General features: G+C 42.7%; 1 protein-coding gene and 1 long non-coding RNA gene across 2 annotated transcripts; one reads left to right on the forward strand and one right to left on the reverse strand.

Moving 5' to 3' along the window:
• Positions 1–1,070: 1,070 nt before the first annotated feature.
• Positions 1,071–16,716, reverse strand: LOC309536509. Its single transcript, XR_014221543.1, has 5 exons — positions 16,592–16,716; positions 12,669–12,747; positions 5,115–5,200; positions 4,349–4,501; positions 1,071–1,185 (listed from the first exon to the last, which is right to left on the reverse strand). It is a non-coding gene; the product is annotated as an uncharacterized lncRNA (long non-coding RNA).
• A 56-nt stretch (positions 16,717–16,772) lies between these two features.
• FAAP20 (FA core complex associated protein 20) lies at positions 16,773–23,818 on the forward strand (the record flags this gene model as incomplete). The annotated part of the gene is made up of 4 exons (XM_082230455.1): positions 16,773–16,918; positions 19,207–19,354; positions 21,410–22,032; positions 23,356–23,818. The coding sequence occupies 4 exons, from the start codon at positions 16,773–16,775 to the stop codon at positions 23,426–23,428; spliced, it is 990 nt and encodes a 329-aa protein (XP_082086581.1). The 3' UTR covers positions 23,429–23,818.
• Between the last annotated feature and the right edge of the window lie 696 nt (positions 23,819–24,514).

Below are 24,514 nucleotides of genomic sequence, written 5' to 3' on the forward strand. Positions count from 1 at the left end.
CTAATTTAGGGAAAGGAATGGAGCCTCAGTGGTAGAGTATCTGCTTTGCACGCAGAGGTTCTCTGGTTCAGTCCCCAACATCCTCAGGTAAGTCTGTGAATGTGTCTGAAACTAGTCAGTATAGCCAGTACTGAGCTAGATGAACCAATACATACACTTCAGGTTACAGACTACGCTAACCCAGAGATAGTGCTTCAGGTTAAGAACTTTGCTTCAGGATGAGAACAGAAATCGTGCTTCGGCGGCGCAGCAGCAGCAGGAGGCCCCATAGGCTAAAGTGGTGCTTCAGGTTAAGAACAGTTTCAGGTTAAGTACGGTCCTCCAGAACGAATTAAGTACTTAACCTGAGGTACCACTGTAGTCTGACTCTGTATATGGCAGCTTCCTATGTTCCTCCATTTTGGAGCACTTATGGAACAAATCTGCTTCCCTAAAACTGCCAGTCAATCTTTTTTTTTTCCATAGAGGTGGTGGAAAAATGCATGCGAAAGCGTAGGATAAAGATTGCTTGATGTTTAATAAATAGTCTGCATCGTCTAACCTTCTTGCAGACTTTGAGCAGACAAATCAGGATGATTGCTCAGTTGTCTAGAAGCAACCAGATTGCAGAAAAGAACGTATACAGAAAGTCAATGTGTAACAAAGCAAGCCAAAGCCACTTACTGTAGATAGATGTCAAATATACAGGACCTAGTGACACACACACACACACACACACAAATCCATATGACAAAGTGTCCACTAGAGTAACTAGCCACTCTGACTAGGCAAAAGCACATTTTCAACTGAAATTAGGCAATTAATATCCAAAACAAAAGAATGAGATTAAATACTCATAATATTTTTTGGTATGGTGAAGACACTACAAAGGAATCTTATTTGTTTTGCATACTGAATATATTGCTTGTACACCTTTTGTACAGGGAAAGCTGGCACAACTGCACTGAACACATAACAAAAAACCAGCTCTCACCCTGCAATAAGAGTATTCACTATATGTAATTCAAAGTGCAGCATTCCCTTATAATAACTTTTATCACTTCAAAATGTTGGTTAATTAGTAAGCCCAGTTACCTCTTCTTTTGCCTTCTCATGTAATGCTCAAAATCTCCTCAAAACTCACAATCAGAGTATGCTGTCAACTGATGTTGTTTCTCTCTCTTTTCCCATTATAATTGCAAAAATCTAAAAATAAATTAAAAAATAAATTAAAAGAATTAAAAACAATCTGAGTATCACTTTTGCGTCTGCTTTGTCAGGATACAGGGGAGTTGCTGTTGCTTTCGAAATTGTGCTTAAATGAACAGACAGTGGTTTAGTATAAAATTCAAAATATGGTGATGCATCATATGAATTTAGAATCGAATTAGGAGAAAGCAGATGTGCAAGAGAGCATGTCAATTTGCCCAGCAGTTTCCTTGTCACAGATTCATACAAAAAAGTGGGTTTGATGTTTCCTGTTCTCACACTTACCTAATTTTTGATATTTATTTTTAAAGAAACTAAAGCAGAAATAGCACCATACCACCCACTTTCTAAGAATATTAATGGTCTTTCTCAAAAACCCATTCTTTGTTGAAACATTTCTACCTATAATTTTCTTTTTTTGCTCATGCTTTAAATTATTTTCACATTAAGGCACACTATAACAAAGTGTACTATAAACATAACAAACAAGAGTATTATTTGCTCTCTCATGTGCTCTCCCTGGCTTTCAGCAACAACTATAATATATTCCCCAGTTGTTTGTGAGAATGTGGAGCAAAGGACATCCACTTAAAATAAATTTACAGCACCAGCCCAGGATTGCACTCCCTACCCCCACAAGGATTAGATCAGATTCCAAGTCATTCCCAAAGCAGGTCATATATACCAAGCATTTTACTGTCTCTCAGAAATCTACTTCTCCGTTGACCCAACAGCAGTAACACTGACATTACTTCATTCTGAGGAACCATTTGGAAGACTGCCATTATTTATTTATTTTTTGTATTTGTTGTTCTGTAGTTTCTAGGTGGTTTATTAAGAGCTATGAATTCAGTATCTTCTAGGGTTGCCATTTGACTAATCAATATCAACCAAACGACAAACACAAACCTTTGACCATTCAGTATTTAAAAGCTTTAAAAGAAGAAGAAAAATAGTAACAAAAGTAAAGCCATGCCCTCAGTTTGCAGCTAAAGGGGAAACAGCTCTTTTGGCAAAGTAAATTACTCACCTATTTTCTTTTCAGTGCTTGTGTTTTATATTTCTATAATATATGTTTCTCCACAGGCTTCTGATTAATATTTATTTGAAGTACAGGCTTGTGTCGGCTGCACTGGTTGCATACACACCATACACTTAAAGCACATTTAAAATAAGTTTCCCCTACCAAAGTATATTGGGAGCTGTGGTTTGTTAAGGTGATGGGAATTATAGCTCTGTGAGGGGTAAACTACTGTCCCAAGCATTATTTTAGTGAAGACATGGTGCCGGGGGATGTGCTTTAAATGTATAGGTGTGTAAGCAGCCCCAGTCTCTTAGCTATACCTTTTTCAAACATTTCCTCTCTGTATGGTATTTACTTTATATACTTATTTTGGTGACCCCAAAGGGATCGCCTTCTGTTCTTCTCCTACATAATGAAACAGATGTGTTGTCAGTTGTTATGAGAGCTTATTTGTATATGTTCTATTTTGAGCCCAAAATCTAAGCCACGAGGGACCAGAGATTACCTAAACTTTGCCTCAAGGAGCAATCTTTAAATGATTCCATAAAAGGAGGTACTTGGCTCCCAAAAATTCATTGCTTTAACATTTTCCCCCTTCAGTGTGTGTGTGTGTGTGTGTGTGTGTGTGTAAACACATTCACACACGTACACACAGATACACAGTTCTGAGGTTACCACTACCAAATTTAAAATAAGATTGGGAGATGTTTTCATAAAGCAAAATTTGCCTTAGCTGACAAACATTTTTTAAAATATTTATTTTTGCATTAAAAATATTGCATTGTTTATATACTTGTACTTTCATAACAAATTCCCATCTTCCCCCTTTCCCCAATATATTCCATGTGTACATGTCTGTTTCCAAAAAAAGATAAGTAAAAGTGAAGGTCATGCGCTGGATTTTGGATAGTTGTGACTGTTGAGCATTCTTATCTATTCTGATCCGAACAAGTTGTTTCAGGGAGAGCCATGAGTTGCTGGTGTTCATTGTTATACTGTCTCTTCTGATGTACTAAATAAACCTGTATCACATTTCCTCAAAATAATCTCTGGCTCCCATGTTTTTTAGAGCATTGGTATCTTTTCCATGGGGACGCGGGTGGCGCTGTGGGCTAAAGCCTCAGCGCCTAGGGCTTGCCGATCGAAAGGTCGGCAGTTCGAATCCCCGCGGCGGGGTGCGCTCCCGCTGCTCGGTCCCAGCGCCTGCCAACCTAGCAGTTCGAAAGCACCCCCAGGGGCAAGTAGATAAATAGGTACCGCTTACCAGCGGGAAGGTAAACGGCGTTCCGTGTGCTGCGCTGGCTCGCCAGATGCAGCTTTGTCACGCTGGCCACGTGACCCGGAAGTGTCTCCGGACAGCGCTGGCCCCCGGCCAATAGATGTGAGATGGGCGCACAAACCCCAGAGTCTGCCAAGACTGGCCCGTTCGGGCAGGGGTACCTTTACCTTTACCTTTACCTATCTTTTCCATGAGGGAGCTATGCCATACTTAACAAACTTAATATGCACACCTTGCTATTTTATGATTAAGTAAGACCAGGAATAGACACACTTGGCCCTCCAGATGTTTTGGGACTACAGCTCCCATCATCCCTGACCACTGGACCTGTTAGCTAGGGATGATGGGAGTTGTATTCTCAAAACATCTGGAGGGCCGAGTTTGCCTATGCCTGAGTAAGACCATTATTGCAGATGCTGCCTGTCAGATCTTAAGAGTTATTCTGCAAAGGAGGGTTTTTGTTCGCCTAAGTCACAACCAAATTACACTGCCATCAGTGGTGCCATCAGGGCACCTTGGGGCTGGACCAAAGGAACCTCATACAGAGCTGGCTTGCCACATGTTGCAGTAGGTAAAATAATATACATACCACGTTAAGAACAGGACCTGCTCCCCCCCCCCCCATCAAGCCTGTTAAAACCACACTCTGAACTGCACCACTTCCTGACATCATGGATGGACATAACAGTTTGCTTACCCAATGCCCTGGCAGAAATAACACTGTTCTAGTGGCCAGTTTGCTTGGGACTGAAGAAACAAGCGGGAAAGGACACTCAGATCCTATTTAATGACCAAAGGAACAAAAACCGCCAACTGTTAATCAAGCAAGAACCCCAGCACACGAAGATCAACCTTACCTGAGCTGGGTATCACGTTCAGCACTTTGTTACGGCCTTGAATAACTGACTTCCCCTTCGCTTCTGTGTCTTGTCTTTACTTTGTAAGCCTGGTGGCATATCCTGCTTTCCTCTTTTCTATTCACGTGAGCAGCTTTGGGTGAGGATAATTGTCTGAAAAGTAGTAAACAAATAAAATACAGGAATACTTCACATTTGCAGCACAGAGACCAAGATAAATTTATAGGGACATATGCATGTAATTGCCTGGTTTAAGGCTATTTGGTGATTTTAAGTGCCTGCAAATTATTCAATGTTTATTGTTAACAATTAACTTATTTTGATTCTGTTGTAAAGTGAAGCTTTACTATTACAGTTACTATTCATTCTGGTTGGCTAAAATGTCACAAGCCTTCTAATTTCCTATGGGCCATAATAAAACAAGTTCTTATGCATAGCACCTTTTGCATTTTCAAAATGCTTCAAATAATTATCTTGGTAATCCTGTAATCAGGGCTATTAAAAACACAAATCAGTGTTATTAGAAACAAAACCCAAGGAAACAGATAGCAAATTAACAAGAGAAACAAAGGGAAAAAAGAGAAACATCAAAATGTCAGGTCAAAGGCTGGAATAAGGATGTTTTCAGGTGGTGGTAAAATTTCATTAAGGAGTATGCTAAGTGGATCTTCTGGGGTGTGGAGTTTCAAAAATTAGGTGCCACAACTGAGAAAGCCCTCTTGCATGATCTTGCATGGAAATGGGATATGCACGAAGAGGACAGTACCTTAGTGGATGAATCTGCTGATATGAGAAGAGAAGAGGTGGACAGACAGATGGTAGATTGAGTTCTACAAGTAGATCTTATATTATCTGCAATAGATTAGAAAGAATTGATTTCTAATTGTTCAGCAATGGCAAGAATGAAAAAAGCTTATTTTTTACTTCTAAATTAGAAAATTCATAGCCTGGAGCCACTCAGTTATATCTGCAAGTTTTCCCTGTTTATACCACATGGGGTCCAGTAGACAATTGGCTCCATCACCTCCTCAGCCACCATTTTGCACCTGGTTCTAGTTGGTGGACCTCAGAGATTAACTTGTTTTGATTATGTTGTAATCAAGAGTCAGTTAGTATTTGTGCTGGTTGGCTAAAACCTCACAAGTCTTCTAATATCCTATGGGCCATAATAAAATAAGTACTTATGCATAACACCTTTTACATTTTCAAAATGCTTAGAATGGGGGGGACGACAAAAAACAAAACATGCTTAGAATAATTATCTTAGCAATCAACACAAAAAACCCGCAACCAGTGTTATTAAGAAGACAAATCACAATAAAGTAAGGAACTAAGTAGAGGCCAAAAGTCTGAAGACTGCCCCCTTCTGCTTTAAGCTTCTTGCTCCCAACCTTAGGATTATTAAAGTGATAACCAGCACTTTGAACCATGCTCAGAAACTGGCCATCAGGAAGTGCAACTGATATAAAAGAGAAGCCCCCATTCTCCAGAAAGCTGACATGAGTGAGATGCGGCAATATATACTAGCTGTAGCTTCCAGACGGTTTGCAGAAGCAACCTCATGTAAAGCATGCTACAGTAGTCTAGTGTCTGTATAATGAAGACATGTCTGATCAAATACTAGGCCCATCTTCCTCCCAAACCTGGGCAGCTGGCACACCATCCACTGCTGAGCAAAATCACTCCTCAGCACAGCTACCGTATGGGAACCCAGCAGCAAAGCCAAGTCCAGGCCTGGGGAAGCTATTTAAATGCTCTCACTGTTCATGCAAAGGGTTACAGTTTAGTAAGCATTACTATCCCCACCTGGGAGAACTAAAGCACTGAGAGACAGTGACTGGCCTACAGCCACCTAGTGAGTTAGTTCCTGGCAAAGGAAAATTTCAAACCCAGAACTAACACTAGGGTTGGGTTGCATGTCTTTGTGTAAGGAGAGTGCGGGTGGGGGGAAGCGTTGGCATTTTTGAGGTTTTGCACGTAGCATTTGGGTAGATATCTAATAATTTATATGGATCTAATAACACACTTTGATAAAACATTCTGCAGCGATAAATACAGACATTGTTGACAATAATACACACCCACAGATTCTAAAAATAAACCAAAAATTTCCCCTCCTCCCTATTTCCTTTGTCTGTTTTCTTCTAAACTGCTGGAACTGTTCATTCATTTTTTTAATGCCTTTTTAATCTCTGAGGTCTAGTTACTCTAGAGCACTGATCTTCAACTGATGGGTCAGGACCTCAAACTTGGTTGCAAGCCAAATTTAAGTGGGTCACACCAGAGAGGCATAACCATCCTTCTTCTTTAACAGGATTTTTTTTTAAAGGGGAAAGATGGTTAAGTAGAAAGAACAGGAGCGGCTGGAGAGAGACAAGGAAAAAGTGAGAGAGAAGAGGAAAAAACAGAGACATAAGGCAGAAAACAGGATTGCATATAACTGGCTGAGGTTAGCAGATGAAGACTGCAATCTGAAGGAGCCTGGAGACCATGCTCAGGAAAGGTTTAAAGAGTTGCGTCTGTTAGTCTGCAGAAGAGTTGGTTAAGAGATGATACAATAGGCATTTTCAAACATTTGAAGGGGTGTCAGATGATGGAGCAAATTTGTTTTCTGTTGCTCCAGAGACAGGACACAAACCAATGGGTTTAAAATTACAAGAAAATGATTTGGAATACTGTAAACTTAAGAAATTATTGGCAATCTAAGCTGCTTGATGGTGGAACAGACTGTCTGTGGGGCCCCTCCAGATACCCTTTTTGTTATGAATTCATGATTGTGCTCATGGCAGAGTTGGTGTGGCTATATGTGATCCTGCTTTCAACTGTTGCAACCTGCAAAATTTTTGGGACTGACATACTGCTTCGCTTCCATTCAATGTATGCCCTGGACCTTCTTGCTTAAATCCTGTAACTTTCCAAACCACAAATGTTTATTTCCAGTTTATTTTTGTCCCAATTTTGTTGCACTATAGTGTAAGAGTGCACTGCAATTTGTGAAGGATATTGACAAGTTGGAACATGCACAGAGGAGGACGACCAAGATGATCAAGGGTTTGGAAACCAAGCCTTATGAGGAACAGTTGAGGGAATTGGGTATGTTTAGCCTGGAAAAGAGGGGACTGAGAGGATATATGATAGCCATCTTGAAATATCTAAAGGGCTGTCACATGAAAGATGGAGCAAGCTTATTGTCTCCTGCTTTGGAGGGTAGGACTCAAACCAATGGATTTAAGTTAAAAGAAAGGATCCCGACTAAACACCAGAAAGAACTTACTGACAGTAAGAGCTGTTTGACAGTGGAACGGACTCCCTCAGGAGGTTGTGGACTCTCCTTCCATGGAGGTTTTTAAGCAGAGGTTGCATGGCCATTGTCATGGATGTTTTAGTTGAGATTCCTGCAATACAGGGGGTTGGACTAGATGACCCTGGGGTCCCTTCCAACTCTACAATTCTGTGAATCTATGATTCTATCAGGGATACTGTAACAGTGGATTTCCTGCCTTGGCAAGGCAGGAAATGATGACCAACTCTGTGATTCTATTATTGATCTTCAGGGTTTAATTATCAGAAGCAGACTAAATTACAACAGAATAAGTAAGCATCATACAAAGTTGCTTGTTCTGTGTATCCTTTTCAAATAATACTTCTCTTGTTGGCAATTTTTTGTTAGTTTTCATCAGAATTGCATGAAAATATATAGCATTGTGCAGGGTACATACAGCATTGATAAAATTCCTATCAGCATGGGATGGATCAAAAACTACTACCATGTGAAAAAAAATGCCAGAGAGAAAGACACACAATCTCAAGTGACTAGAGTTTCTCAATCCAAAGCTGGCAAGCCTGAATTGCTGACTATCTCCAGTTCATGAGAAAGACAGCATCAGATGATTTATGAGGGTGGTATTTATCACTAACATATGTGAAATACATTAAGCTACTATTCTAACAGGTGGAAGGTAAAAGGCTGCATGTGGTTAAGTGGGTGCTTGTATTTAGGAACATCATCCCAGTGCCAAGGCACGTCTCCCAGACTGTGTTTTGTTTGCCGTCATCCATCGATAAAGTTTGATAGTCAGGAGGCATCAGCAAGTGGGGGAAGAGAGCATTACAGACTATGTCATTCTATGCTTTGAAAAGTAAAAACAGTGTGCTGAAAGTGAGACAGCAAATATGCAAGGGGGTAAATTTATGCCCTTCAGAAGCACTCATGAGAACCGAATTCAATGTTAAAGTGAGCAGAAGGCATGTGAAAACATGCACTTAGGCTGCACTATCTGTTCAACTGGCATATATACAGCTGAGGAACAGTAGCTTATGATTCTTTCGGTATTTCTATGATCAACAACCAAATACTAACCCTTTTTACTCAGAAGTAAAAGTCTTAATTCCGTGCAAGCAAATTGCATCGAAAACTGTATGGGTGATCCACTTGAACACCATGGTTTCATGTGAAACAAATCATTCCACAAGTTGCTCATAGCAGCAGGTGGTAAAGAAATATCCCTTATAAGTTATGGGACACTTGGATATTTTTTTTAAAAAAAAAACTTTGCTATAAAGAAGTGTGGAATTACTGTGGCAAAGCCCATGCCACATTTCACAATCTGTCCATGTCAGCATTCCACTCAAATTTTACATGCAGAAGCTTAGAAAACGAAAGCTTCTCAGCTAGCTAAAACCATTTTTTTAGGCTGCAGTTCTATACACATTTGCCAAGGAGTAAGCCTATGTAGTAATGGCCTATGTAGCATGTATCACTAAACTATGGTTTGGTGATACATGTCTGAACTGGAATGAGCCCCAGCAAGACTTCAGCTGGCACACTGCCCCTTCCCCTCTCCCTGCACTGCTTAGAGGAGGACACTGACAGCATTTAGTTTCACTTCCATAGAATCCTGGCTGCTTCTTAAGCTATTTCGAAACTGACCAGAGTTTGAAACTGACCTCTGGTTCCTACACAGCAAGGAGCCAAGATTCTGTACAAGAAAAATGAAACTCCACTGAATTCCACTTCCTGGCTACATAGGAGAAGGAGAACACAGGTGCTTGAGAGCCAGATTAGATGGGTGATACATTAGCTAAGTATCTGTGCATCTTAATGTGCAGGTTTTTTTGTTTTGTTTTTTTTACACAAATTGCAGTGTGCCCCTCACCCCATTCCAGATCGCAGCATGAGGGATGGGACACTTTACGCCTTTACCATCACCCTAACTGTGGCCTCACTCTTCATAAGTATTAAAAAACCCCCACAAAGTTCCCTGAAACATACATAGAAAAGACACTGGTATACAAATGAGTTTGTCTTCAAAGTCGGTAATAGTTAAGGTCACTCCTCATTAGGATACTCTTCAAGAATAGTGAACATGTAGCCCTCCAAATGTTGATAGACTACAACTCCCATTAGCCTTGACTATTAGCCATGCTGACTTGGGCTAATGGGAGATAATGTTCCATGACATACGAGGGTCACATGTTCCCCCATTACGGCTGTACCTGAAACCCATTGGCCATTAAGGGTATACATCAACAGCAAAGGCAGCCATTTTAAATTCAAAGAACTGCTATCCTACCAGTACCTTATTCCAGCTGTAGAATTATATAAGTACTTCAGTGGTGCCTAACCAGGTGTCCTCTCCAGTAACAAAGTCAGGAGTACATGCGGATTTGAAATATGGTAATATAGCCCTGTGCAAAACAGTAACTTCTCTGACCTAAACTTCAATCGGCAATCCTGTGCACACTTACTTTGAAGTAAATCCTATTTCACTCAGCGGTTCTTTATTTTGAAAAACTATGAATAATATTGGCCTACAGGTTGCACACCCTAGTCTTTAAAAAGTCAACATTTTCTTGCATACGAACAATGGAACAGGTTAAATAAACTGAGATCTATCACTATGGCTGCAGTACTATGTACACTTGCTTCTGAGTAAAGATGCATATAATTAGGATGCATATAATCACCTCTTTCTGACTCAAAGAATGAATGAATCTCTCTATAAAGCAGTTAGGCTAGATAACATACACAGATTCTTGTGCTATCTTGGAGGACTCCTGTTAGCAGCTGGCAGAAGTCGACACCAACTCTGTTCTACAATTAAAATAAACTCCCTAGGACTCTCTCAGTAGACCATACAAGAGCCTACAAGTGCCATATCAGCCTTAGTGGAAAGACAAGAACAAAGAACCATAGCAATTCCCACTGATAAATCTAGAAGCACAGCTGAATAATGAACTCTTCCCCCAACTCCCACCCCAAGTGTCTAACATTTCCTCCAAAATCCCCACTTCCCCTGTCTTTCCCCAATGCTTCAGCAGTGGTACCCCTATCCCCATTAAGTTCTCTAATTCTTCCCAAATGCAGTGAGCTCTTATTTAATGCCACAGCTGTTGGGGAGGAAATCACAAATAGCAGAAGGTGGATTAGTTGATAATGTACCAGTTCTTCCTCAGCAAATGCTGACACCTGTGTTTCACATGCTGCCTTTTCTGGCCCTCCCTCCTCGTCTACCAAGTATGCATATAGTATGTTTGGTGCTTGATTTATATCATTGGATTTATTGTCTATATGTCTAAAGAGAACTAGAATTTGTTCCAACAACTGCTCCCTTTCTAGCTGTCTTCCCTCAAGCTAGCATCTTTGTTACGTACTTACAAGGGTGCATAAGTTATAACTAGAGACTAATCGTATTTTTAAAAGAGTAAAGCAGCGCTTCCCCCATGGCCAGCCCCAGAGGATGGGGGGCAGCGGGAAGGCGCGCAAAGCCTTCCCGCTACTCTCCGACCCGGCTTTTGAGGCTGGTGGGGGGAAAACAGCGCTTCCCCCATCGCCAGTCCCAGAGGATGGGGGGCAGCGGGAAGGCATCACATGCCTTCCCGCTACTCTCCAACCCTCCTGTGGGCTTTTGCGGGAGATGGGGGAATTCCCCCACCTCCCACAAAAGCAGGCAAAAGCCGCGTGCTCTTTAAAGGGGCTCCGCGGTTTCTGCTGGCTTTTCTCGTAGAAAAGCCCGCAGGAGCCGCGCACCCTTTGAAGAGCGCGCTGCTCTTGGGGGCTTTTCCCCAAGGAGGGAGAAGGGACTGACTGGCCGTTTCAGTCCCTTTTCCCTCCTGGTCAAAAAGCCCGTAGGAGTCGCGCGCGGCTCCTGTGGGCTTTTGCGGGAGGTGGGGGAATTCCGCCACCTCCTGCAAAAGCAGGGAGAAGGTCTTGGAGTAGCGCACAGGCTGCGTGCAGCCTGTCCGCTGCTCCCAGAGCTGCGAGGGGGGGGGGGGACATCATATTTTTTCCCTTGATTTCCCCCCCTGAAAACTAGGTGCGTCCTATAGGCCGGTGCGTCCAATAGGGCGAAAAATACGGTAATCAATAAAACAATCGATCACTCAAAATAATACAGTATTTAAAGCAAACAAAAACCACAGGTCAAAATTGAAGCTCTATAGTCACCCACTATCTGCATTTATCCAGAAACAACTGGAAACGGTTTTGTTCACTCAAGTTTTCCCAGCTGAAAGAACAGGTCTGTGGCACAGGTGTTTATTTAGTATTGTTTTTAAATTTATTTGCTGATATGTAACTGGTGGGTTATTGTTTTTTGCATTTTGTAAATAGCCTTGTGACACAGGTGTGGAAAGCAATGCCACAAATTATGCAAACTACAACTTACTTAAAATGCCTGCTGAAATAGAAATATCTTTGTCAAGTACATGAAGTTTAACAGGAAGGGGGGCCTGAGTGATCTCAGCCAGGAGGTGGTTCCACACAACATTTTTAAAATAAATAAAAAGACGTGGGTGGGGTGGGGTGAGCTGAGATTCATCTGTGCCAAAGCCCACAGTGGTGAACTGGGCTTTTATGGGTTCAAATGATCTAATCCTTGCTTTAAAAATGAACTCTCCACCATAGGCATGAGTTTTGCAAGCTAGCTATAGCCAAAATAAGAATGTCATTGAAAGTCTAAGATTTTAGAACTGCAATTTAAATTGAAATGAAATTTAAGAATTTTAAAAACAAAATTAACCGGAGAGTTTCACAAGTGTAACGGAGAAGACACACTCTTTCCGGGCCCATTTTACTTTTCTGAGCTTTTGATATGACAACCAAGTTCATTACCTTTTGAAAAATTATATCCAGAACTGTTAATTCTGTTAATTCCCAACAACCTACTGAGAGCTGATAAGAGACGAGTTAAGATGTTGGAAACATGTTGGAATATATATTTAAAATACTTAATGTCTTTGTGGACCATAACAAATTAAGCAACACATTTGGACATGCCTCTTGCAATAAGCTTAACGTTTTCTTCTACAAAATTGCTACCTCATTTCCTGATGTTAGGACTTCTTTTATCCTTTTACGTTCATGTCATGCGTAGACTTGAAGTTTTGTTACTCTTTTTCTACCTTGAAACGGAGGAGAAACAATTGTTTACAAATGCAGACTCACATAGTAGGAACCAAGCATTTATCTTTCAGTTTCAGTGTGATTTTTCCAGTATGATTTCTGCTACACTGCATCTGAGAACTGTTCAACATATAGGCAGAAACAGCAGTGAGCAATTGCTCTTCCCCTTGTAAAAGGGTAGCCATGTACTCTTTGAAGGGTGTCATGTCCAAGTCTAGTTTAAAGATATGAATGAACCCAAAGGGAAAGAAGGGGCATTGAGGTTGCCCATCAACAGTTATTATAAATAACCACGTGCAAATATTAAGCATATATTTGTTCTCTTTTAGGGTAATGCATAAAATACTACAAAACAAATACATGCAGTGCAAGTAAACCCATGTGTGCTATACATGCATGTGACTATACACATATTGTTGATGTCTGTCTGCCTCAAGAGACGATGGAGTGCGCCTCTGGGAGTGAAGCCAAACCACTGGAGAATCACAGCGCCTACTGTGGCTGCAGAGATGAGTAACTTGTAACTACTACCTCTCACATTGTTTTTGCTGCATTAGCAGCACCAAAGTAACCTCTCCGGGGTGCAAGTCTGGGCAGCGTGTATGAAGGTTCTGGGCTGCCAGGATGACTTTGTTGATGTGGTCCAAAGGAAAAGAAAGCAATACGTTTGGCACCAGCTTGGTTGCCGGAGCTGCCAGAAGGAGGGCATACAAGGCGCCATCCAACTGTCTTAGGGACCGCACTCTGGATTTGTGTAGGGTTTACTCCTTAGCCTTTATTGCTCCCAAATATGTCCCACGAGGCAGCGGGTAAAGATTTTTTCCTTGGGATTTAATCCCAAAGCCTTTCTCACAAATGAATATACCAGTGTTTCCCAACCTTTTTTGGGCAAAGGCACACTTGTTTCATGAAAAAAATCTCGAGGCACACCACCATTACAGCCCCGTGACGTCAGCGCGCAGCGTCACGCCGGGAGGGACATGAATTGCTAGCAAATTACATAATCACCTCCTTGAGGGCTGGCTCATCTTCTCCGAAGGCAGAACCCCATTAATTAACAGCACAGACTCACACCATAGCCAAGACGAGATGGGAAAACCTCAGTCATGCACAGTCATGCACATGTGGGGGCTAAATGAGGACGAAGACCGGGCAGAGAGCAGGGTTCAAATCACCCCACCTGGCCAGGACAATCCCTGGGTGCTCCCTTGGGCCACTCGCCTGACCCACCTCGCAGGGCTGTTGTTGCGAGGATAACACGGGGAGAACCACGCGCGCCCCGGGAGCTCCTTGGAGGAGAAAGCGGGCGATGAATGCAATGCATGAAATATATGAGAGGCGACCAGGTTTTGCAGGTGAGGGGCCCCCGCCAGCCTCCGCTTCCAACACCCGGCGCAACGACGCCGAAGTTTCCCCCCGGGCTCGGCTCGGGGAGCAGCGCTGCTCCCCCCCCGGCTCCCCTTCGCCCTCCCGGCTCTCTCTGCCGCCCACTGGGGACCCCCCTCACCTGCCAAGTCCGGAGCGCTGGTGGAAGTTGCATGCATGCATGCAGGGCGCCGCGTTGCCATTGCATTGCACTGCACTCCATGCAACGCCTGCACGCATGCATTGCCTTGCACGCCCGCCAAGGGGTCTCCCCGCGGTCCGATGCGTCCCCTCCGGTGCGGATGCAGCATTGCAAAAATACACACACCCCCGACGCAGCCCTACCTGGGGGGCAGCCTCCGCCGCTCCGCCTCCGCGGGGATCCCCGGGCTCCATCCTGCCGCCCGATCTCCGTGGGGGTGCAGGCAGGCTGCGCGGGGTCTGCGCGGAAGAGCCCCTGCCCGCCCGGCCGCCGCTGCTGCGCTCATTCCATGGCCGGGAGTAGAGCGCTTCAAACAAAACGCCCGGCCCGCCAGGCCGCGCTGGGAAACGTAGTTCGCGCACCCCGCGCGGGTGCGGAGCCCAAGGGCAAGGGGACTACGGATCCCGGCAGCCCCCGCGCCGGGGACGGAGGGGGAGAGGCCGGGTGCAGGGATGGAGGGACGGGTGGGCGAGCGAGTGAGTCTGTGGCAGCCGCCAAGCCTTGGCCGAGAGTCAGGAAGGGCCTCCCCGGAGAAGGAGGAGGAGGAGGAGGAGGGAGGCGCAGAGCAGGAGGGAGGGAGGGAACCCCAGGGGTCATCTAGTGACGGCGCCCCAATCGAAAATTTGACTTTTTTTAAAAAAAAAATATCTTTCGAATTTTTTAATTTTTCCCGCGGCACACCAGGCAACATCTCGCGGCACACTAGTGTGCCGCGGAACAGTGGTTGGGAAACACTGGAATATACCACAAGACAGTGGAGGCTTAGGATCAGTTTTTTCCACTTACACATAAACGTGAAATAAATATTAGTTCCCCAAAATTAAATCCATTTACTAAAATGTTAATAGAATACTGTACTTTCAAGAAGTATTTTTAATAATTTGGTGCCACCAAGTGGTAAATAACTACATTCCAGCTTGCAGACAGTGCTGTAAAAAAAGGTATGAACTAGGAGGAAAACACTTTTCATTTTTGTTTTTACAGCTGCAGTTTTGAGGCAATGAAGCAATTATTTCCTGCTGTTGGACTTTTCCTTTTATGCTTTCTTAATGTTCATGCCATGTGTAGACTTCGTTAGGGTGACATTCATGAAGAGCAATCTATAAACTGTTTCTCAAACTCCATGCAAAATCTGCAAATCAAATTTAAAGGTTTGTCTAGCTGTATGAAAACATTAGTCAAGCTGATCTCATTGATTCACCACTTCAGATATTAACTGAAACATGAAAAAAGAGGGAAACCCCTTAAAAATATAGTCTGCCCAGAGATTCCAATCTGTAAGAATGTTTAAAGTTCTTAAATTTTCTCAAGCAGTCTTTTCCTCCATCTGTGCAGAAACTCCCTTTCTTGAGACATTCCCACCCAAACGCTTGCTAAAGTAAATGAACTGTACCTAAGCCCTTTGAAGAGCAGACCCAGTAAAGTCAGTGGACCCAAGTGAGTCATGAATGTTATTTTCAATGGCTTGTATCCCATTCTAGTCCTACTCAGAGCAGCTCTGAGCTAATTGAAGTTGCGAGAAAGGAATTTCCGACTAAACATCAGAAAGAACTTTCTGCTGTTCTACTAGGAAGTGGAATCCCTCGGAAGGTGGTGGACGCTTCTTCCTTGGAGGTTTTTAAGCAGAGGTTGGACGGCCATCGGTCACGGATGCTTTAGTTGTGATTCCTCCATTGCAGGAGGTTGGGCTAGATGACCCTCAGGGTCACTTCTGACTCTACGACTTCGGTTCATCTGTTTCAATAGGATTACTCTTGAGAAGGACTTACTGGAGTGACAACCTGATGTGCTTACTCTGAGCAGGGCTGAACACAGAACACAACCCCAAGGCAGGTTTCAGGCTTGAAACCTACCTTTAAACGACACTCTCCTTAAGGAGCAAAACAAGGGCATACTTCAGAGTAAACAGGGCTGTGCTGTATCAGGTTTAAGCAGCTTTGGCCTACTAAAATCCACTCCTGCCAGGCACCCGTTTGTTTGAGGGTGGGATTTTCCTCCCAAGTTTAGCAAGGCAGTAATGGAGGTGGGGGAAGGGGAGGAAATAAGAGCGAGGCAAAAGGGGCAGAGTATATTTCGAAGTGGGCGAATTGTGACCCACATGTCAAGATCTCTGAAATAAAAAGTACACAGTCTGACAGGAACCCAGCAATTGGGGTGGGGAGCGCTCCTTTTTTTGGGGGGGGAGCCTTGCCCTCCATAGGATGACGATAATTTCTTTTAAGGGGCTTGGGGGGGAGTAATATTAAAAAACAAACAAAAAAACCCACACAACCCGCCATTTTCTCGGCCGCATTGGGAGCAGGGCGGCCCGTTGGCCACCAGCTGGGGCTGCTGAGCGAGCGAGCTCTCCCCTCAGAAAATCCCTTCCCGCCTTTTCGGAAGGAGGCGGCCCCTAATTCCTCCCCAAGGGGAGGTTTTTTTTTTGTGGGGTGGGGGGTAGAGGAGACCGAGCTATGGCCGACGAAGAGCGGGCTGAACACGGCGGCAGCAGCCGGGGAGGAAAGCTCAGCCTCAAGCGCAAGAGGCGGCAGCCGCACCAGCAGCAGGAGGAGGAAGAAGAGGCGGAACGACGCCCCTCGGCCATTCCTCGCCGAGCACCGTGAGTCTGGGTTGGGATTCCTTCTGACACGCTGCGGGAGGGTGGGGAGTCTGCGTGTGAATGCGCAGGCGCCCGCCACAAGGCCTAGGAATGCAGCGGCGCGGGAGTGGGGTGCGCGCGCGCAGGTGGTGAGTGTAGAATGATTGGATCGTTCTCTGAGTGTGTGTGTGTGCGAGAGAGAGAGAGAGAGAGAGGAGATGCATATGCTTCAAGTTAACTGGAACGAGGCGAGTTGCAACAAGGCATGACCAGTGGTGGATTTACCTATAAGTTAAACAAGCTATATCTTAGGGCCGCCCCCTCTCTTGGAGGCCCCCCAAAAATTTAAGGAAAAACAACAACACTGGGGGTGCATTTCCAAAATACAAGCTAAAAAACAAATAAAATAAAACCTACATACGGCAACAGTGTTTTGTGCTGTGTAGGCTCCTATGAAGTAATGGGCCCTGCTTGCTCCCTAAAATATCACAGGTTTGCTCATTTCTATATATAGGGTGCCTAAGTTCTGCACAGACTGGTTGTAACAATTACTTTGATAAAATACATATTTTGTTATGTGCAAATAGGCAAATAAACTATTAGGTCCATAAATTACCATATTGTTGTTGTTGTTGTTTAGTCGTGTCCGACTCTTTGTGACCCCATGGACCAGAGCACACCAGGCACTCCTGTCTTCCACTGCCTCCCGCAGTTTGGTCAGACTCATGTTTGTAGTTTCAAGAACACTGTCCAACCATTTCGTCCTCTCATCCCCTTCTACTTGTGCCCTCCATCTTTCCCAACATCAGGATCTTTTCCAGGGAGTCTTCTCTTCTCATGAGGTGGCCAAAGTATTGGAGCCTCAGCTTCACGATCTGTCCTTCCAGTGAGCACTCAGGGCTAATTTCCTTCAGAATGGATAGGTTTGATCTTCTTGCAGTCCATGGGACTCTCAAGAGTCTCCTCCAACACCCTAATTCAAAAGCATCAATTTTTCAGCGATCAGCCTTCTTTTTGGTCCAGCTCTCACTTCCATACATCACTACTGGGAAAACCATAGCTTTTACTATACGGACCTTTGTTGGCAAGGTGATGTTTCTGCTTTTTAAGATGCTGTCTAGGTTTGTCATTGCTTTTCTCCCAAGAAGCAGGCATCTTTTAATGTTGTGGCTGCTGTCACCATTTGCAGTGATCATGGAGCCCAAGAAAGTAAAATCTCTCACTGCCTCCATTTCTTCCCCTTCTATTTGCCAGGAGGTGATGGGACCAGTGGCCACCATATAGCATACTGTATATCCAACACAAAAAACCGTGACAATTTGTTGTTGACAAAGGACAGCTGGACATATAAAGGGCCCCATTACCTTCAGTAGCTTAGGGCCTCATCAAACCTAAATCTGGCCTTGCATGAGCCCCTTGAATATAAGATTTAAAAGATCATTCAATAGAACAAAATAGGTTAAGCCAATAAACGTGTTACAGCAGTAAAGGCACACAAAAACCTCTCCTTTTAAGATTTGTATTATTGGAGTGTTTAGGTGATTGAGCGTCAAGAGGAATTAGATGTGCATTAAAAGGGGGGGCAAAGCCTCAGGGTTTTGTTATGAGGATGATGAGGGCTGTTCTCATATAACATAACTTGTATATTGTATTAATATTAATACACGACCTATTAAAAATCCTCAGAACAGTTTTGTTTTGCTGTCAACACAGACCAGTTAACAGAACGTTGTAATAAATGCTCGAAACTTACCTAAGAATCGGTCATGTGCAAGGGGTGTGCAGGTGAACAAGAATCTGAGAGGTGATTGTGTACGAGAGGCGAGGAGTGTCCATCGGGTGTATATGTTAAGTGCCTCAGGTTTTTATGATTAGGATTAAGTAGAGCAAGACTTGTCATCACTAGAGGCTAATTAATTTGATATTATTATTTACAATTGTAAGGTAAATAACATAAGCCACACATTTAGGCTTTGGTTATGTTGCATAGTACTACAGCTGTAGCCTACATCTGTCTCCTGTTTCATTTTTAGACCAAAGGACCTGATGTTTGCAAATAGTGGCCACTTAGAGGTTGTTGTTTCTTGAAGAGTTTACTGTTACAGGTGTGGAATTTTTCAATCGAGAGCACCTTAAAAGGGAGCCTTCTCTGTTTGTCTTTCATACTGGTTTCAGTGTGCAGTCACCAAGATTGCCTTGCAAATGTAGGATTCTTAACAATTCCACTCCAAGCTTGCAAGTGGCTTCAGCTGTACCAGGTTGGTTCTGACAAGAGAAATGATGCTATTCCTGAGTTTTATGTTTTGTAGTACATTTTCCAGCAGCTCTTGCTGGTTTGAAGAGCAAGGCTTAAGCGGTGCTGAAATCGCGTGGATGACATTACTCAAGTCTGTGGAGCCACACCTGCATCACTTGAGTTTAGAAAAAGTAGTCAACCTTCCCAAGTTTCTTACAAAGGTAAAACGTGTTTTGAATTATTATTAACCATTAAGATACTTATTGACCATTAAGATATTATCTCAAGATTAAAAACAAGTCCTCATCTTCATTCACTTTAAAGGGAGAGTAACATGCAATGGAAAAATAATTGAAAATAAGGTTGAAGGTAATGGCTTTGATATTAGAGAAGCTCCCCACTGCCCTAATTTGCTTTTTATAATGCCTTAAAGAATGTGATACAATGGAAGGAACCCTCTCAGTTGATGCTGACTGTGATACACTGAGCCTGTCAGAGTGATCAGTAAAACCTGCCAGATAGCCAAACTTCTTGCATTTAGCCTTGAACTTTAGGAGGATAAAGTTGGACAAGAGGCTGTACGTCACACGTCATCATTTTATTTGTACCCCCCTTTTTTTCTCCAGGAAGAAGCCCAAAGTGGCTGATGCTAACAGAAATGACAGTAATAGGAGGGGAAATGCAAACAATATGAAACACGGTTTGACAATTCAATTAATCAGTACAAAATCCACAAAATGTATAGCAGTGGCATAATAAAATAACTCTGGGCCACACACTCATACTCCCAGTCTAACAACCAATATATAAAATCATTTGGATTACTATTTATTAAATTTATTTGTCACTTTCTTACCAAGGTAACTCAAAGTGCCTTACAATATATAAACAAACACACGCATTATAACCGGCATAAAACAAAGACATATCTAAAAGGCAATTCTATTTTTGAAAAGCTGGATCCATAAGTGGGCAATCGCCACTGAAAAGGCCTGTTGTGTTGCCACCCACTGGATCTCTCATGGAGGCAGCACATGAAACAAGGCCATATATGACAAACTGCAGGATCTGCTTCAAATGGAGAGAGGCAGTTGGCATCTCAAGCCACATTTGGATGTAATAAAAAGTAGTTACAAGCATAGCAATAATAGCACAGCATAAAAAGGCCACCATATCCCACAACTGCCCATGCCGAAATCCTGCATATTTGTATTAAGTTTTAATGGGCATTGTGTAATAATACATTTGATGTAGGAAGTTTTCTGTTTGGTCCCGTGACACTTGGTTTCACTGCCGCTTGGGGCCTTAACTGAGCGGTGTGAGGAAGGGTTGGTGTTACGATTTTTAGTATGGAAGAGTATAGAAGGTATGCCTATTCTTACTGTCGAGTGCAGGTTTGGGGAGTGAGACTGAATTGTGGCAACAGCAGGGGTTTAGGAGGACCACTGGAATGGGAGTAAGTACCACCCCCATTCCTGCCACAGCATCTCATGTCAGACTTGCAGAAGAGGCAGCCTACACTCCTATTATGCCAAACTGACATGCCTCTGGCAGTGGTTTTGGCTTTAAAGTCCTGAAACATGGTCACAAGACACTGATGACACACTTAACTAGTTTTGGGAGGAAGCGGGTAGGCGTGTGCACAAGAGTTGAATCCATCTAAGTGCTACTCAGAGTCGATCCATTGAAATTAATAGGCCCAAGTTAGTCACGTCCATTAATTTCCATGCCTGTCAACCAGGAGGAGATGCTTGACAGAACTAAAGGCTGTTTCCACCATGGAGCCACTAGAGAATGAAAGAAAAGCAAAACAGTCTTGTGGAACTGTAAAGACTTAAATTTATTATGGCATAAGCTTTTGTTGATCAGAATCCACCTTGGATGCATGAAGCGTAATCTCAAATTGACAACATGCACACGCACATACACATCATGGGTAAGGCAGAATGGTTAGGACTAAAGTCAGAGGCAAGCGAAATGCAAAAGGGACAGTGGTAATTATGCAAAGGCACAATAGTTACAGTGACACTTAAACAAGGCTGTGTTGGTGATAACACAAACATCCTGCCATTGGTAAGCTGGATAAACTCATGAAGTGTGGTTAAAAATTTTCTGTATTCGAACCGTAAGTGATAGATCATACCTTGGGAGCTCTTTCAAACTGTATTTTCCACATTCAAACCCTGCACTGGTTATGGTATCTTACTGGCTTTCCTCTTTTATATATTCTTCTGAATCTACAGAGTTAGCAAAACTTTAATTTGTCTGTGTTTCAGAGCTCACAAACTACAAATCCTCAGCCAGCCCCAGAAACATTTGACATTGGAATGAAACAGTTTCAGTGGACTCCATTTCCACGTTACCACACAAATTCAAGAAGTAAAAAGCCTCCTGAAAATCAAGCTCTTAGTTTGATAGAAAGAGGAAATGACACAGATGGAAAACTAGGTATTATTTCTCCTGTTCCCAAGCAAAACCCCATTCCAGCTGGTAAATATACTGCTGAGGAAACAACAAGTGGACACAACAATCATCTTTCCTCTAAGCTGGAAGGTAGAGAAATGATTGAAATGTGCCTGCACTCAACCCAGCAGAATTCACCAGGACATTCATCAATAGCTGCACAGAGCCAGCCAAGAGTATTTGTGTTTGAAAAGCTTTGGAAAGGGGGTACAACACAGAGTGAAGGAAAAAGCAGAAAGGAAAATAAAATACTATCAAATGATGATAAGCAAAGTGCTTTGTTGTGCCAGCCTAACAATGCCACATCAGTGTTACCTGTGCAGGAATCTCCTGCTCTTTGTTTGAGTGTCGGCAACCAAGAAAATACAGAGGACCACAGGGAGGAAATATTAGCTCTCAGCCAGTGTCCCATGTGTCAGATCCACTTTACTGGAAAGTAAGTATTGGTTATGTTACTCAAATTCATTTTTCAGTTCGTCATGACATCCACAACACACACACATGGATGTGACCACATCCAGTGTTTCTCCAATTTGGGGTCTCCAGGTGTTGTTGGATTGCAACTCCCATTGCCCTTAGGTAGCTAGCAAGACCAGTGGTGAGGGATGATGGGAACTGCAGTTCAACAACAGCTGGAGACCCCAAGTTTGAGAAACACTGCCACATCCAATAGGAAGAAATTGGGGCACAAAGCAATGGGAAGACAGAAAAGGGTGTTGGCTGCTCTTGCCAGATGGAGGATGGAAGGTAGAAATTGTTAGTAAACGACACATGGAAGATTTCCCCTAACAAACGCAAAATTGAAACACTATTTTTTTGTATTGAGAGATTTCAACACATTTTTAATACCCTAATTTGCATGCCATTTTTTCCTCATTTCAACACAAAATTGAGATGTACTACTTCCCATGTAACACCTCCCGGGCGTTAAGATCTACAGGAGAGGGATGGCTGATGATTCTGCCGCAGGGTGTGAGAGGGTCTTCAGTGGTGGCCTCCAGGTTGTAGAAGGCCCTTCCACCCCTCCGAGGTGCATTTTGGCAACAGATCAGTGTTCAAAACTCCCATTGTTCTAGGCGCATTTTGCGACAAGGAATTTCATTAGCATGAGCAGTTTCTGATCTCCGGGCGCAGTACTGCACCTAAGATTTCAGATTAAAACTGCAATGTGGAAGGAAAGGAGGACCTTTTTCTGCCTCCCCACTTCCAGCTACTTTCTGAAGATTGGAGAAAAGACCCTCTGAAGAATATTAGTGCGGTGGGCAGGGGCAGGACTATACCATGTGAAAAATGAACATAATATTTTAGCTGCAGTTCATCCATTTTCAGCTTTGCATTCTCATTATAAAAAGTGTGCCTAGACATTCCGTTGTTGCACCCATAACCTAGGTTTAAGGTGCCATTTAGGTGCCTAGCTTTAATATCTCTGTTTCTAACACTGCAGCATATCAAGACACACCTTTTTGCACATGCCTTCGGGATGGGTTCAGAGCATAGCTGTCAACTTTTCCCTTTTTTAAGGGAAATTCCCTTATTCCGAATAGGATTCCTCACAAAAGAGAAAAGTTGACAGCTATGGTTCAGAGTATCACTCCCTCTGCAGTGTTTCTTACTGATGGTATTTCTTCCTGCACGATACAGCCAAATTGACATTCAGTGTTATCTAACCTGCCTAGAGATCGCATGGGGAAGGGAAGGCCATAAATGCATATACTGTACTAAAATCTGCAAGTCTGATAATTCTGTTTTCCAATTTCAGGTGGTCAAAACTGGACATTGATGGTCATCTTGCTAAATGTTTGTCTGAAAGTGACGTAGATGTAATTTGGTAACAAAGAAGATAGCAGAGAACAGCCAGTGGTTCTTAGTAGTCAATAAATTTGCAGCAATTTACCACAGATCAAAAAAACTAAAGAAGGTGGTGGTTAAGTGCCATGTCATATTTCATTATGTGTATCCTGCTATCGGGTCAGTACTGTAAATGTCTGTGGGAACCTCAGTGAAGTCTGGATGCACATGACTTATGTTTCTAGTAAAAGCACTACTGAAGTGTATGTTCTCTATGGGGCATATTATGAACCATGACTGTACAGAGTTTAAAATCTAATAACAAAATTATCGGCTTCAGGGTGCTTAGGGGATGAGGTTTGTTGAAAATTAAATAGTCATCCAGCCACAAAGTTTTCAATAAAAAGATAGCTAGCAGTTTTCCTCCGCTGCAATTTCTGTGTGTTTATTCAGATTGCTCACTAATGCTTTTGTACGATGTACTTCATTAAGATACTCAGTCAGTTTACTGTATAGCTTCACAAATACCTTAGCAAATTCAGCACAAGTTCACCAAGACCTGGTACCTGATACAAACTGAACCTGTTATTACCTTTACAACAAGAATAATGCTGATCTTATCAGTAACAGGCCAGTAAGAAGTATTTTAACATTAAGTAACAGAGCCTAAAATAGAAGATCTGTTTTTGTCACGGTTTTCTTCAAAACAATAAATTCAGTATAGCATACAAAGGTATAAAATGCTGAAGTCCTTTTGGCACATGGAACATGTGGCAAAGCAAATTATATGGGAAATGTCTGCTTAGTGAAACAATTAGTCTAAACTTTTTCATTAAAGTCTTTAATAGATGTGCAAGAATATAAATGATCTTAGCTGTTTACGGGTTAGTATACCATCTTTTGCACAAATAAAACTGGCCAAAGATCTCAACTAGTTAATTATACAAAACTACAAGAACATATTTACTGTTTTACAATCATTAAATTAGCTAGAGTGTTTTCATTTACATTTCATTTACATACTAAGACAATTATATCATTACCAGATCCATTTGCAATATATTAGGATTTTTTTTAAACCACACATTTAATTACATCCTTCATTTGTTCTTTAATTTATAAAACAAGTA

Source organism: Podarcis vaucheri (genome assembly GCF_965113315.1).
Source record: "Podarcis vaucheri genome assembly, chromosome: 7".
Classification (NCBI taxonomy): Eukaryota; Metazoa; Chordata; class Lepidosauria; order Squamata; family Lacertidae; genus Podarcis; species Podarcis vaucheri.